The 17030-nt window shown below is 37.3% G+C and overlaps 1 protein-coding gene across 1 annotated transcript in view; it reads right to left on the reverse strand.

Annotated features, from left to right (window-relative positions):
* The window catches only part of LOC107488407 (uncharacterized), a 15527-nt gene extending 10751 nt beyond the window's left edge, over window positions 1–4776 (reverse strand). The window contains exons 1-2 of the mRNA XM_016109159.1: window positions 3841–4776; window positions 2811–3411 (exon numbers count right to left, since the gene is read on the reverse strand). Coding sequence (XP_015964645.1) covers window positions 2811–3411; window positions 3841–4776 — 1537 coding nt within the window. The remainder of the gene's footprint in view (window positions 1–2810; window positions 3412–3840) is intronic.
* Between the last annotated feature and the right edge of the window lie 12254 nt (window positions 4777–17030).

Consider the following 17030-nt stretch of genomic DNA (forward strand, 5'->3'; position numbering starts at 1 on the left):
TGGGCCACGCTTCTCCTCTCTTGCGCCACACTTTCTTAAGCCACGCTTTTCCTTTTTTCTTTCTTTCTTCACCTACAATAAACCAAAACAACCACTCCAAGTATCACTAAATTCACAAGGCTTATAAATCAATTAAAAATCAATTAAATTTAGCTTAAACATCATGAATTAACATTGATTTCATGGTGGTTGTTTGATTTAAAGAAGTTATGCATTTTCACTCCAAATCACTTACTTAGGATGCAAGAAAGTGTATAAAAGCTAGTAAAACAAGTGAAATTAGCTTGAAAAATGGGTATATGATGACCTGTCATCACAACACCAAACTTAAATCTTGCTTGTCCCCAAGCAAGCATCAAAACTAAGAGAAAATGAAATGAATAAGAGAAGAGAACATATCCTTATTAGGCATATAGCAGAATGTGATTTATGGAGTTTTTATGCAGACAATGATAACTCAATTATTGTTGCTGTTACATAATATACATTTTTCCTCAAAGGCTCACTAAACTTGCTGTTATAAGTTTTATTCTTTCTTTGCTCCCTTGTTAACTTTTCTTTTCTCATGTTGCTTATCAAGCTTTTTATTCTTTTGGAGGCTTGGTGTCTAATGTTGCAGTAGTAGCCTTTGGCTTTATTTTCTTTTACTCAACATCTTTCCACCACAAACACATGGCTCACTATTTTCTCCTAGGATCATTGATGCCCAGCATCTTTTTGGATGGCTAAATGTTCTGTATCTAAGTTGCTCTTTATTGTGGACTTTCAATTGGCCATCCCAAATCAGTTGATCTAAGTGACCGGATTTTAAAATACCCCTCAGAATTTACTTATCCAAGCATATCCTAGTACAAGAACACCACAGGCATGTGTCCTAGGGTCCAAGCTATTGGTGTCCAGCCTTTATTCTTTGTTTTTCTTGCCACATTGGCTTTTTCTTCTTCTTTTTCTTTCTGTTTTATTTTTGTTCTCAAGGGTTTTTTTTCTTTACTGATAATAGCCTTTATAATAGCAAGCTAGATCACACTTCAATGAAAATGACATTATGCAGCAATTATTTCATGAGTTATGCATTTAATCAAACACATATACCACCATTAACTTCCATTCTACTCATGCAACATTGGATATTTACTTTTCAATTCAAACAATTCTCTTTTATTCTAGCCTATGGGAAACAAAATGAAATTTAGCTGAATGATGAATGACAAGCATTATACAGATTAGCATTCTTAATCAAATAACTTCACTTGCAACTAGATAACCACCTTAGCAGGGCATACAATGGTTTCCAGATTCAAAACAATACACAGCAGCAAGGATTAAGTTCAGATACAACCCTTGAAGTTGCAGTCCTTTGATTCTTCCTTCTGTTGTGTTCTCTTTGAGTTAAGACGCATAATATCTTCAATTGTTGACTCATGTCCTGCACAATTCTCAAAAGTTGCTTGCTTCTCAAGCCCTTAAGTGCATGGTTAGTATGCATAAATTGAGTGTGGCTCTTGGATTTGTTTTGGTGTGGGAACACCAAACTTAATTATTTGCCACAGCCTCTAATGCAACAAATTAACCATATATGAAACCTTGTGTCCATGCTAAAGGTTATGGAATTAAAGCTAAAAGGAAGTTAAACAGTTGAATAATTTGTCTGGTTACTTGGAGCTAGCATTATACAAGAGGTGAGAATGTGCTTTTGAATGAGATTTTTGGTGGAACACCAAACTTAGAATCTTTCATTCTCCCTGAATTTGCTTTGGTGTGCAACACCAAACTTAGCTCCTTGCAATGCATACCAATTATTCAACATTTTTATTGAAAAAGCTATGAAAAGAAAACTACCTCAGGTTGGGTTGCCTCCCAACAAGTGCTTCTTTATTGTCACTAGCTTGACATCTTATCCTTTGATCATGGGGGTTGAAAATCATAGTGCCTCAGCTTTTCTCCTCTTACTGTGAACTTCCTTCCGGTCTCCTCTTTGATGATCTCTAGGTGTTCAAGTGAAAGGATCCGGTTCACAGTATAGCACTCAGATGATTGTGGAGACACCTTCATTGGTTGGGTGTTTAACATCACTTTATCCCCTGGTGAGAAGCCTTCAGTGGGAATTTTCTTATTTCTCCACCCTTTTGGCCTCTTCTTCTTTTCTTCTTTCTCAGGAGATAATTCATGCCTTGGTGGTTCTTTATCTGGAGTGTTGAGGCTCCCATCTGGGGGTTTTGGATCTAGTTCCTCCTTGATTTCTTTGGTCTGTTGCACCATCTCTACTTCTTTGAAGCATGGATTTGGAAGTCTTGGAGTTAACTCATTGAATGCCTCTTTCAAGCTTTGATCCCTGGCTTTATCCTCTGTACAATCTTCTTCTTGAGTGGGTTCATGCAGGGTTTTAAAAACATGGAATGCTAGGTGCTCATCATGCACTCTCAACAACAATTCCCCTTTTTCAACATCTATCAATGCTCTGCCTGTAGCCAGGAAAGGCCTCCCCAGAATGATGGGAGTGTTAGGGTCCTCCTCCATATCCAGGATGATAAAATCAGCTGGGAGAAGGAATTTCCCCACCTTTACCAGTACATTCTCTACAACTCCAAGTGCTTGCTGGATGGATTTGTCAGCCATCTGCAGGAGTATTCGTGTGGATTTCAGCTCACAAATTCGGAGTTTCCTCATTAGAGACAAAGGCATCAAGTTTATGCTTGCACCAAGGTCACAGAATGACTTCTCAATTATTATGTCTCCTATGGTGCAAGGTATGTAAAAACTCCCAGGATCATCTTTCTTCTCTGGCAACTCTCTTTGGAGGATAGCACTACATTCCTTTGTCATCTCAACAATCTGTCCTTCCTTCAGGGATCTTTTCTTTGTCAGCACTTCCTTCATAAATTTGGCATATAGTGGCATCTGTTCAAGTGCTTCCAAGAAAGGAATATTGATGCTGAGTGTTTTGAATATGTCCAGGAATTTTGAGTATTGCTTATCCTTATTTTCTTTTTTGAACCTCTGAGGGTATGGAAGTTTGGGGACACAAGGATTCACTCCTTCCCTCTTCTCATGTAGTTGTGATTCAAGGGTGTTCTTGTATCCATTTGAAATTTGTGCATTTTTGGTTTCTTGATCCTCTTTACTTTTTCCCTCTGTCTCTTCTTGTGGAACTTCTCTGTTGTGATTGTCCAGATTGATGGCTTCCTTCTTCATAGTCTTCTCACTTCCCACTGTGATTGCTTTGCACTCCTCCCATTTTGTGGCTTTTCCTTTGTCTCTTCGGTGTTCTTCAGTGACATTGGGGAAGGCATTTGCTCTCTTCTCATCCATTTCTGAAATTTGCTTCGCCATTTGCCCCATGTGTCTCTCAAGGTTTCTGATTGAGGCCTCTTGGTTTTTGAATGCCAGGGCCTGATCTTTCCTTGCAGCTTCCTGATCATGTCTTGCCATGTCTTGATTTTTCATGAGTTTTTCCATCATTTTCTCTAGACTTGAGATTCTTTGAGAGTCTGGATTTGGTTGTGGTTGTGTGAAATGAGATGGTTGTTGTTGGAAGTTGTTTGAATTAATTGTGGGGGTACTTTGTGGGTAGGATGTGGATGTGGAATAGTTATTCTGGTGGTTTTGTGAGTTATTATGGGGTTGGTGATATGTGTTTTGTGAAATTTTGAATTGGTTAGTATTATTGGATGAATGGTTATGGTTGCTTGTGTTGCTGAGGCTGCCAGAGTTGAAGTCCCTTTGTCCTTGATTCTGATGCTCACCCCACCTTGAATTAGAATGAGTCTTCCAGGGTGTCTTATGTGCATCACCATGAAAATTGTGTTGAAATGAACTTGAAGTGTTGTTCATGCATTGCACCTGCTCAGGGCTTTGTTGCTGAAAATTGAATGTCCCAAAACTTTCTTCAGATTGATTCCACCCATGTGAGGTTTGAGATTGGCGTTGTGTGTTTACTGCAACACCTTGCAGTCCATCAATTTTCTTGGCCATTATTTCTATTTGTTGCTGAAGCTGTTGATGCATTTGTTTGTTTTGTGCCAAGAGAACGCCAACACCTTCAAGCTCCAGCACATCCCTTCTCTGGGCTGGTTGGCGTTGTCTTTGATGAGCAAAGAAATATTGATTGTTTGCCACCATCTCTATGAGGTTTTGGGCTTCATCTGCTGTCTTCATTAGCTGCAGAGAGCCTCCAACGGAATGATCTAATGCTTCTTGAGCTTTCTGGGTCAATCCTTCATAGAAGTTTTGGAGTCTATCCCACTCACTAAACATTTCTGGGGGACATTTCCTGATTAAGGCCTTGTATCTTTCCCAAGCATCATACAGCGACTCTCCATCCATTTGAATGAATGTTTGCACCTCTGTTTTCAGCTTGATAATCCTTTGGGGAGGATAGAACTTGGCTAGGAATTTGCTCACTAAGTCTTCCCAATTATTAATGCTTTCTTTGGGGAATGTCTCTAGCCATTGAGTGGCCTTATCCTTTAGAGAGAATGGAAACAGCAGCAGCTTGTAGATGTCTGGATGCACACCACTTGTTTTGATAGTTTCACAAATCCTGAGGAAGATGGATAAGTGTTGGTTTGGATCTTCAAGTGGACTTTCTCCATAGGAGCAATTGTTCTGCACCAGAGTGATAAGTTGAGGCTTCAACTCAAAATTATTTGCATGAACGTTGGGAGTGAGTATGCTACTCCCGCAGTTTCTTGCATTGGGGATAGTGTAAGAGGCCAACACCCTTCTTGCAGGCTGGGTATTGTTGCTCACTCCCTCTTCACGCACCTCAGCTTCCATTGCAAGAATCACAAACAAACTAAATGAAACATGGACATTCTAATGCTAGAATGTGGTTAGAGGGTTAGGTGACACAATGTGTCAAACAGTTAATGTGCTTAGTTAAAAAGAAAAAAATGCTTAATCTAGACCACCACCTCACTTAATCATTGTCAATCTAATTCAATCCCCGGCAACGGCGCCAAAAACTTGATGTGTGGAAAACGATCCAACACAAAACAAACCGGCAAGTGTACCGGGTCGCATCAAGTAATAATAACTCACATGAGTGAGGTCGATCCCACAGGGATTGAAGGATTGAGCAATTTTAGTTTAGTGGTTGATTTAGTCAAGCGAATCAAGTATTGATTGAGTGTTTGGTATCCAGCAGTAAGTAAATAACAGAAAATGTAAGGGGGGAAGGGTAGAATTGCAGTAAATTAAAAGGAACTGAAAGTAAAAGGACTGAATCTTAAAGAACAAGAAATTAAATGGCTGAAACTTAAAGTGCAAGAAATGTAAATTGCAGTAACTTAAATGGCAAGAAATATAAATTGCTTGAATGGAAAAGGGAATTGAGGATTGGGAATTCAGAATCTAAGCGAAGAGAAATGAAATTGTAGCCAGTAAATAAGCAGATGATGAATTAGAAATACTTAGAATTCAAACAGAAAGGAAATTGAGTTGCAGCAGAGGTTCACAGAAGAACCAGAAAGAAAGTGTGATCTCAGGACTCCAGAGACTAGGAAGCAAAGCCTAGATCTCAATTGCCTTCACAGATCTAAGTTCACAAAGCAATTAACAAGAAATTGAAGAAGAAACAGTAAAGGGAATGTAAATGAATTCAATTATGCAAAAGAGGAATTAAAGAGATTTTGAATGGAGATTGAGACAGAATTTCCTCAATTCTTCACAACCAAAACTCAAATAGGAAAAGTAGAAATGTCCACACAAGAACGAGGAAGAAGAGAGATCAATTCTCCTCCCCAATTCTCTGAAATCTCAGTGAAGTCCCCAAGAGAGTATTCAAAAGCTCAAAATAAAAGTAAAAATTCAAAGCTCAAAGTAAAGGTCCTAATTACATCAAACTAGCTCCTATTTATACACTTTCTATTCTTGGATCTTGGGATTTGGATGGGCTTTTGATTTGGTGAAGAAATGAATTAAATTGGATTTTTAATTCAATTTTTGGCCCATGAAAAATTGCTTCCAGGAGGCTGCCCTGCCCTTGTGGAGGGCAGGGCAGGATTTGATGCATGCGGCCCATGGTGCGTGCGTGTGGTGCGTTGGTCCGTGCAGGATGCTGCCCTGCCCTCGCGGAGGGCAGGGCAGAAAATTCTGGTGCACCAGTTTGGTGCCTGTGCGTGCTGCTGGTGCTGCGAGTGATGCCTTGGTGCGCCAGAATGGTGCGCTGGCCGTGCCACAACAAAATGCTGCCCTGCCCTCGCGGAGGGCAGGGCAGTGTTTCCAAATGCTGCCAGGATCGAGTGTGGTGCGCGCTGATGCTGCCAGGGTAGTGATTTGGTGCGCCAGACTCACTTCTTGGTGCGCCAGAGTTGTGCACCAACAAAATGCTGCCCTGCCCTCGCGGAGGGCAGGGCAGTGTTGGGCCACGCTTCTCCTCTCTTGCGCCACACTTTCTTAAGCCACGCTTTTCCTTTTTTCTTTCTTTCTTCACCTACAATAAACCAAAACAACCACTCCAAGTATCACTAAATTCACAAGGCTTATAAATCAATTAAAAATCAATTAAATTTAGCTTAAACATCATGAATTAACATTATTTCATGGTGGTTGTTTGATTTAAAGAAGTTATGCATTTTCACTCCAAATCACTTACTTAGGATGCAAGAAAGTGTATAAAAGCTAGTAAAACAAGTGAAATTAGCTTGAAAAATGGGTATATGATGACCTGTCATCAGGGATGACTGTGACGAGCTTCAAACTCGTGAGTGTTGGGCATAGTGACAGACGCAAAAGGATCACTGGATTCTATTCCAACATGATCGAGAACCGACAGATGATTAGCCGTGCGGTGACAGCGCATTTGGACCATTTTCACTGAGAGGATGGGAGGTAGCCATTGACGCTGGTGAAACCTAACATACAACTTGCCATGGAAAGGAGTATGAAGGATTCGATGAAGGCAGTAGGAAAGCAGAGATTCAAGAGGGATGAAGCATCTCCATACGCTTATCTGAAATTCCCACCAATGAATTACATAAGTATCTCTATCTTTATTTTATGTTTTATTTATCCTTTAATTATGAAAACTCTATCACCCATTTGAATCCGCCTGACTGAGATTTACAAGGTGACCATAGCTTGCTTCAAGCCGACAATCTCCGTGGGATCGACCCTTACTCACGTAAGGTTTATTACTTGGACGCTGTGCAAAGTTGTGAAAAAGAGTGAGATTACAATTGTGCGTACCAAGTTGTTGGCGCCATTGTGTATCACAATTTCGTGCACTAGGAAGTTAATTTATTTTATGTATATTTCATTGTTTTCTACTTTGTTTGACTTTTTATTATATTCATACTATTGATATTTAATAAAATCATTAATTGATTTCTGGTAATTTTGAATTTTTGCCCTAATTTTATAAACAAAAATTTTAATTTGACTACTAATTGTAGGCTAATTGTAAAAAAAAACACAACTACTGTAAGATTTACCGGCGAAAAAATCCGACGGTAGTCATCAACTTAGTTTTGTCATATTAATTGAAAAACCGATGCAAAATCTGCTGGTAATTAGGGTCGAACAGAATAATCTGTCGGTAAAAATTTTTCGGCGTTGTTTATATTGTCATATTTTATCTATCGGTAAATTTGACGGTATTCATCGAATTTCTTGTAGTGATTTAGCTGGTTGATGTCTCGTCACGCACATATTACCGGAGAGCCATCTATACTTCAAGTATTAGAACTAAAGGTGTTAAAAAGTAAAGTTGAAGACAAACAAGGAACTAATTATGCGCTTCTATATAATGGTGTTAATCTTTTGTTTTTTGTCATTATAGTGGGCTAAATTTTTTTAATATTGGACTGCAGTTGGTGTTATGCGTCATTATGATGCATATTTGTGTTATAGTGGAATATTGGAAAGAAGCAGAAATTGCTGCCGACGATTTGTAGGGAGCAAGAACAAGATAAAAAAAGGCCAAAAAATGGGGGGTGATTACTGTGTGGACGTAAAAAAAATTTTTGAAAAGAAATTGGTGGTAGCGACTTGACGGATGGTAGGGGCGATTTGTCCAAAAAAAAAAATTGAATTGTAGCGACTATAAATAAGGACTCAAAAGAGACTTCGCGTTCATCTTGTTGTTCCTCCTCCTACTCTTTTTCTCTGTTTTTGTTTTTCTAGTTTATTTTTTTATTGTATTTAATTTTTTTATAAAATTATTGAAGACAAAAAAAATTATTGAAAAAAGGTTGATGGAGTTAGTTTGAGAGTATATTATAATGGTCAAATTTTATTTCAAACATCTAAAGGTGTAAAGTTTTAAATGTGAGAATCCATGTGATATTATTGTTCATTTCACCATATTATTTGAAGAACTAAAAGGTATAATTTGTAAAAGGATAGATCCTCGGATATTGAAACGAGTGACTAGTGTTGTGTACAGATATCTTATAATAGTATTTGGAGGATTTACACAGTTTGAGACAAAGTATGTCACTGGTGAATGATAAATCCATATTTTAAGATAATCTTTTGGGTTGAAAAGAGTGGAATTTATCAATTTATCTTGCATTTATTCATGAAAAATGCATACTTTTGTGAATTTCTTCTAATTGTGCTTAATTGTTAGAAACATATTTTTTATGCTTCAAATTATCAAATTTAATTTCTTTTTATGCCATTTGATGACGTTATCAATTTCAATTAAGTGTTTCAGGGTTAAAGTACATCAATGGCTTCAAAGGATCGAAAAGAATGGAGCAAAGAAGCGAATTCGGGAAGCGATTTGGAAGAGAAGTTGTCTGGCAGCTCGCTTAAACAAGCTTTCCTCGCCCAAACGGGAATCTTGCTTGAACGGAATTTTCTCGCCCAAATAAGAAGCTCGCGTAATACGAGAATCTCACATAAATGAGATTTTCTCGCTTAAGCTTTAATCTCGCCCGCGTGAGTGTTTTTCGCATGCGCGAGACAATTCCACATGCTAAGTTAATGAAATATGTGTATCCTCATGTTTTGTCTTTCTAAAGGCTCCCAATAGCCAATTCTGATGTTATAATGAAGCCAAGATGAAGGGAAAAGAACCAAGATGTCTTAGTTTAGGTTTTTAATCATATTTTAGTGAAATTCTAGCGAGAAAAGCTCTAACTTCTCTCTAAAATTTTAGGGTTCTAGTTTAATTTCTCTCAAGTTTTAGGTTTTAATCTTGGTTTAGTTTAGTTTTATTTAATTTTATTATTCTACCACCTTAATTTGATAGATTTTCATGTTAGTTTTTATTGTTTTTGTCATTTTAGTTCATGAACACTTGTTGAATTTTGTGATTCTTATAAATGAATTTGATATTTTATGTTTTCTTGTTGCTTAGTTGAGTTGTTATTATTATTTTCTTGCAATTAGTAGTTGTAGATTTCACTAATTCTTGCAATTTATGATGCTTTATGTTTATGTACTCTAGGTATTTGATAAAATGCTTGAATTAGTTATTGAGTAGATTTTTGTACTCTTACCTTGAGGAGATTGATGACTTAGGTGACCTTGAGCCATTGATGTCCGATATTGATTAGTGATTTAGGGTTGTTAGTTGATCTTGTTTCTATTGACGCTAATCTTTTACAAATTCAATTAGTAAATTAGTTAGAACTTAAGGATTAGAATTAATTACGCCCACTTGACTTTCCTCAATGTGTAGAAGTTGACGAAGTGGGATTAACTCTTCATAATTGTCATGTTTGTGGTCAATGACAAGGATATTGATCCTTGACTCTCAACCCTTGCCAAAATTTTTTAGCATTTGAATTTACTTCTTTTTACTAGTTAATTGTCTTAATTGCTCTTATTTAATTTCTTCTTTGCTTCTTTAATTTCTTGCCATTAAAATTTTTCATTTATTGCGATCAAACCCCGATTTCCTCCCATAGCCAATGATATGCACTCGATTGTGATTCCAATAGAGAATGACCCGAGATTTAAACTCCCTGTATTTGATTTGGATTGTAACATTCTAAACTAAACTTTGAAGAGCATTGAATTCCGGTTTAGAGCTATAACGAAATTGAGCTTTTAAACTTGTGAAATTATAAACTGGTGTTTAGCACCTCGTTAATGAAGCGACGATGCAAGAAATATTTTCAATATATCACGAAAGTCTATCACAAGACTTTGTCATCGAGCTATACATTAAGTTCGAACATTTGACTTATGGGATTGAAGAAGCTGATGGAGACATGGATTGAAAAGGCTACAATAATGAAAGTGAAGATGAATTTGAAGGCAACTATGAAATAGATTATCCAAATGTAGATAGAGACGATGTTGATTGCACTAATGAGGCAGATGTAGAAGAAGTGGCAAATGTCCTAGTAAGCCAATATCCGTTTGGGGAACTATCTTTTATGCGCACTTTGGAACTTGAGACTTTAAATGCATTGGAGTTTTCTGAGTATGCGAATGCTAGTATGTGAATATGATATTAATAGAGTATATCTATATTTTTTATACTATAAGATGATTATTCTACCGTAGTTGCTAATTATAATGTATAATTGCTTTTTGTGGTATTGTTGCAGATCCATCTATTGTTGCATATGACAAATTTGTTATTGGGATGAAATTCAGTTCTAAAGAGATTGTGATCGCGAATATAAAAAACTTTACAATTTGTAAAGGAATTGACTATCAAATATACGAGTTTGAACCAACGACATTTTATGCCAAATATATATAATATGAAAACAATTATAATTGACTTATCAGGGCTAGTTTGATATGAAATAATTATGAATAATATAATAAAATATAAAATATATTTTTTTTGTTATTTTTTTCTTATTAAGTTATTTTATTAACATAATAAAATATATTTAAAATCATTCATACCTATTATATTACAATTTAACATGACAACATAAAAATAAAAATGATACTAATCATCTTCTGGTATTATTTTTATTTGTAAAAAAATTATAACTTTTAATAAATATATTTTAACTAATATTCGTAAACATACTATTAACGTTAGAAAACATATTTTAAAAAAAATATTAATAATAAATTTTAATATTTTCATTTTAAATATATTATTATCGTTAGTAACAATCTTTTAAAAAAATATTAATTACAACTTTTAATATTACACTCATATATTAATCACGTATTATTTCTATTATACCTAAATATATTACAAAAAAATTATAGCACAAAATCTAAAATTTTAACTAATTACATCAATTTTATATTAACTCTGAATACTTTTAAAAAATTTTACTTTATATATTCTAACATTTTAACGTATTATAAATATTTTTTAATTATTTTCAAATATATTTGTAAAAATTAGAATACTGATTACTTTAATAATACCGTAAGTAAACTAAATTTTTAAACAACATTAATAAATTCTAACACATTAACAGTCTTTAAACAACACTAATTAATACTAATCAACGCTAATTAATTAAAATTAATATTAAATAAATTAACTTACATATCTAGAATGATCTAAAAATTGAATAATGTATCTTTTAGGTTTATTGAGATCACAAATCACCATTATTACTTCACTCTTTTAAATATAAATTTTTTCTTTTAATAAAGCTTAGAACACCATCCAGCTCTTCCTCCCTCTCTATAAATTAGTGAGTGAAGATAAAAATGACTTCACTTCACTTTTCTTTGTTTTGGTAAAGCCAAATGAAGTTCAGTTTTTTTGTTGTGGTTCACGAGTGAAGGAAAGAGAGATGCAACGAGTCATGCATTCCCCCAGACCAACTACATGGTGGACACTTGGCATCTCCCCAGCAATTTGTCCCCATATAGACATGACAATTTTTTCTGGCGGAACAGGTGTCCGCGGAGATTTATCTGCCGGAGGACAGGTTTGGGGACCATTTTCTCCCCCAGGACGGGAACCCATATAATAAACAGGACCGAGGCAAGAACCATAGTCCCCACCCCGTGGGAACTTGTATAATTCCATTATAGGAAATTACATAAATGCCCTTCATATATATGTTAGTTTCTCCCTGGCCTTTATAACCCTAAGCCGCCTCACTCACTCTCACAATCTCACTCACGGATTCACTCTTTCTCTTCTTTGAAGAACCCTAAACTCTCTAGTCCACCTCTCCTCTTAACGTCGTTCATCGTCCGCCACCCCTTAAACCTCCTCACCATTGCGCTTCTCCTTCTCATTGCTTCCTCCTCTCACCTTTAAGGTCATTGCAGCAGTCATTGGTTTGTTGCACGCCTAAGACGCCCCTGTCAAGGAGAACGTCATCGCCATCTTCACGGGCGTGTCGCCGTCTTCACGAAAGCATTGCCTTCTCCATCGCAGCATTGAGCGTTGCCATCGCAGCAGTGAACATCAAGGTTCACCTTCTTCCGAATTTCTCCGTGTCAATAATACGTAATATACCCGAAAACCATCATATGATAAAGTTCAATTAACTTTCAAGCGAGGATGCTATCAACAATAAATCTTACAACGGATACCATCATTAAAATAAACCAGCGACGATATTAAAGACAAAACATTTCAATAATTAAGAACAACCCTACACATTACTGGCAGAGGCAGAACCAATATTGACTTCTCCCTGTGGACACCTCCTACGTGTGTAGCCAAACTATCTGCAAAGCCCACATCTTTTGGGTCTGTTTAGGTCAGCCTTGTCTATTGTAGATTGGATCCTAGTAGTCTTGGAACACCTTTCAGACGCATGTCTCTTGGTTGGATCAGGTATCACTGTTAGGCCATCATATGGTGGCCAAAACCATTCAGGGATTAGAGGTATAAATACCATTTAATAGACATCAAACACTGAACTAAGGTGATACACCTCAAGGACATAGGTGGCCCAAGTCAGACGTGCGTATGCACAGCATGCTAAGGCATGGTGACATGGATAATGAAGTGCTTGGAAATATCCGTAATCACAGGTCTAGTCCCTAAGTGACACTCTGTATGAGCCAAGTGAGAAGCTACCAGTCGAAGTGCTCTCAGCAATAGTAAACTCAAAATTATCTTTGTCGTACAAAGTCACTGTGAAACACCTTGAGGCCTTCAGATTATCCCCTATTGCCTTCATCAGATGCTGACCAAACTACTACCCAATTCCTAATTGTGCCTCTACCTTTCTTCCTTTGTGAACAAATAGCTCGGCCAATCTACCATAGGTGGACTTCACCAACGAACAAATTGGAGGTTCCTTACAACCTTTATATCGAGTTCACACACTCAAAGATATTGGTAGTCATATGCCCGAATCTCCGGCCTTCATCCCGATGTTAATTCCAAAGCGCATACTCAATCCGGTTAGCCCAGTCACACATTACAGGATCTTCAGATCGGAGAATGTCAAACCAGTAGTTAAACTCGACCTCAGTCTTGGCGTACGCTGCATTCACTAGAAATCTCTGTGCATCATTGCCCTTAAAAATTAGGGCAAAATTCATCACCACGTGTCAGATACAAAATGCCCCGTATGCATTAGTGGAAGACAACTGCCATCAGGATCCTCCAATGCAGCCTTGATCCCGTTGTGCCTATCCGATATAACTAGAATACCGTCCACAAGTGCAAATACAACAGGAATGATATTGGAATTGCCGGACAGAGTAATTGCAACGAGCAGTACGCCCCCGTATTCACCGTATAAGTGGGTCCCATCGACACTAATCAACGAATTACAGTGCCGGAAGGCCTTGATACACGGTGAGAATGTCCAGAAAAGCCGATGGAAATAAGCTGATGACTCATTGAGTTGCCACCAACTCGCATAGGACTTGTCCTCAACACTGCAACACTACTTGGCATCGTGATCTACACACCCAGTATCCATCACGGCAACTCATTATATGACTCTTTCCAATCTCCATAAATCTGTTCTACGACCTTCTACTTAGCCAACCAAACCCTCCTGTAAGTCGGTCTGAATCTAAAATGTTCCTCTGTCATATTCTGCAGTATTTGATCGACACAGCAACATCAGCTCTAATCATAGGCAGGATGAAAGCCGATATCACATGATAATCAAGCATCTTATGATCACTGGATATCAAAGTGGTCAGACAAGTATGAGGTTCGTTGTACCATTTTACCTCCCAAATACTTCTGCGCTGGTGAAGACTTATCCAAATCAACCATGTGCACCCGTTGCCAAACTCCTTACACTTTCCATAGTTCTTGCTATGATCGGATTCCAACACTTTGTATTCAACCCCACAGCAGATGCTATAAATCTTCAAGCTTAAGACGACCTCCTCTTTATCATGAAACTGCTGACCAACTTGGAACTCAGCTAAAGATCCTGTTTCTTGTGTATCTCTGGCCCTAAATCCCATAGGTACTCCTAGTAAACCATGCTGTGTCATGACATCCAAGTCCAAAGTTGAAAAGTGCGGGGTTACTACTGAGTTCCTAAACTAGATGCTCCTCCACCCCCAGCTGGAATACTCCTTGCTATGTCATCATCACTATCGTCAGCAATGGTGGCAGGATCCACATCATCATCATCATCATCCTGCAGTATATCATCGACATCATTCAGTGCTCTGTAACACCCTACCACACAGAGTCTTATGCTTAAGTCGTAAAGTAGAGGTGGCAAGGTATTACGACCTCTAAAAAAATATGTATATAATTATAATTGAAAGAATTTTGTAACTAGGAGTCTTGAAAAAGAAGTTAAGCAAAAGCAAAAATTGAAAATCATGTCACACTCACAAGGATAATCATAAAATGGATAGGTAAGATCAAAAGAAGGCTAAAGACATAATATACAGATCAGAGTTCTAAAATATAGATATCAAGCTCCAGACTCGACCTACAAAGCTAAGGCCGGACAAACATAAAATATATACAGAGGAGAATCTATATACCTATATACATACCATAAATACAAAATACAACATCCTAAAACTAACCCAACTTCGCGTGCACAGGAAACTTCAGACGCTCAGTGAGGTGCCTCTCGACCTATGATGCACCACTATTTCGTGGTACATCTTGTGCTTAATTGAGAGGATTTTATCCACTAATCTCACATTTATTCATGTAAATTGCATGTTTTACATTTTTCTTCCTGATTTTATGCTATGATTGAAAACATGTTTCTTTGGTCTTAATTTAGCTAATTTTAATCATTTCTCATTACCATTCGATGCCTTGATAGGTGTGTTAAGTGTTTTCAGAGATTACATGGCAGGAATGGCGTAGAGGATAGAAAGGAAGCATGCAAAAGTAGAAGGAATACAAAAAATTGAAGGAACTGCAAAGCTGTCAACCCTGATCTCTTCGCATTCAGTCGGTCATAACTTGAGCTACAGAGGTCCAAATGAGGCGGTTCCAGTTGTGTTGGAAAGCTAACATCTAGGGCTTCAAAATGATATATAATTTACCATTGTGGCCATGGAGCTAGGTGACGCGCACGTGCACTTGGCGCGCGCGCACATTGGCAAAAAGTCCATCGGCGCGCACGCGCATCTGGCGCGTACGCGCGACATGCGCGACGTACTGCAAACGTAGAAATCACTGGGGGCAATTTCTGGGCTGTTTTTGACCCAGTTTTTGGCCCAGAAAACACAGATTAGAGGCTGCAGAGTGGGGAAATCATTCATTCATCACACAACTTTTCATTCACATAATTTTAGGTTTTAGATGTAGTTTTTAGAGAGAGAGGCTCTTTCCTCTCTCTAGGTTCTAGGATTTAGGATTTCTCTTAGTTTTAGATTTATTTCTCCTCCAATCCAGGTTCAATGTTCCTTTAATTTAGTTTCTCTTCTACTTTTATTTATTCTATTACTTTAATTTATGAATTCTCATATTAGATTTGATTTCTTTTATTAATGCAAATTAAGGTATTTCATGTTTATTGCTTGCTTCCACATTTGTTGTATTTGAATTTCTTGGTTTTGGTTGAGTAATTGGTGACTCTTGAGTTATCATACTCCTTTGTGATTAATAATTGAACTTGTTAACTTATTTCAATTCCAATAACTCCAGTCTTTCCTTGAGAAGTTGACTAGGACTTGAGGAAATCAAATTGATTTATCCACTTGATATACCTTCATAGTTAGAGGTTGACCAAGTGGGAGCAATGAACAATTCTCATCACAATTGATAAGGATAACTAGGATATGACATCCAGTTCTCATACCTTGCCAAGAGCTTTTCTAGTTATTAGTTTATTCCTTTTGCCATTTACTATTCTTGCTTCTTATGTTAAAAACCCCAAAATATACCCTTACATAACCAATAACAAGAACACTTCCCTGCAATTTTTTGAGAGACGACCCGAGGTTTAAATACTTCGATTATTAATTTTAAGGGGTTTGTTACTTGTGACAACCAAATTTTTGTATGAATGGATTCCTTGTTGGTTTAGAAGCTATACTTTCAATGAGAACTTATTTGTGAATTCTAGACCTCGCAAAAATCCGTTCGTCAAAATGGCGCTGTTGCCGGGGAATTGCGAATGTGTGCCTTATTATTGGTTATTGTAAATATTTGCTTTTTGCTTATTTATTTATTTTTTGTTAGTTTTTATGTCTTAGTTGCTTATTAGTTTTTGTTTTTATTTGCTACTGTGAATTCTCACCCTTTTGACTATGAGTTTGGTTCAAACTATGTTGCAGGAAATAGAAGCTACAATGAGAACATGCATCAAGGTTGGGACAACCAAAGATGGAAGGAGCCACAAGGATTTAATTAACCCTCTTGGCAATAACCTCCACCAATATACTATGACCAAGAGCCCTTCCAAGAGGCATACCAAGATAATGGCTATGGTGAACACCCTTTTGATTATCAACAACCACCACCATATGCCTATGGACCCCCTCCTCAACATAGCCCTCAACCCTACTCACAAGCCCATTTCCACCATTCACCTCCATATGACCTTAACCCATATCCACCATACCAACCACCTTATGAGCCAAATGAACCATACATAGAACCACCCCCATTCCAACATAATTACTCTCATGAGTCACCACCTCAATATTCACCATCTCCATGCCCTTACCAAAAAGAACCACCTTCCTACCATGCACCATTTCTCCAAAATAATGAACCCTCCTATCCACTC

The sequence above is a fragment of the Arachis duranensis genome, chromosome 5, assembly GCF_000817695.3.
Source record: "Arachis duranensis cultivar V14167 chromosome 5, aradu.V14167.gnm2.J7QH, whole genome shotgun sequence".
In the NCBI taxonomy this organism is placed as follows: domain Eukaryota; kingdom Viridiplantae; phylum Streptophyta; class Magnoliopsida; order Fabales; family Fabaceae; genus Arachis; species Arachis duranensis.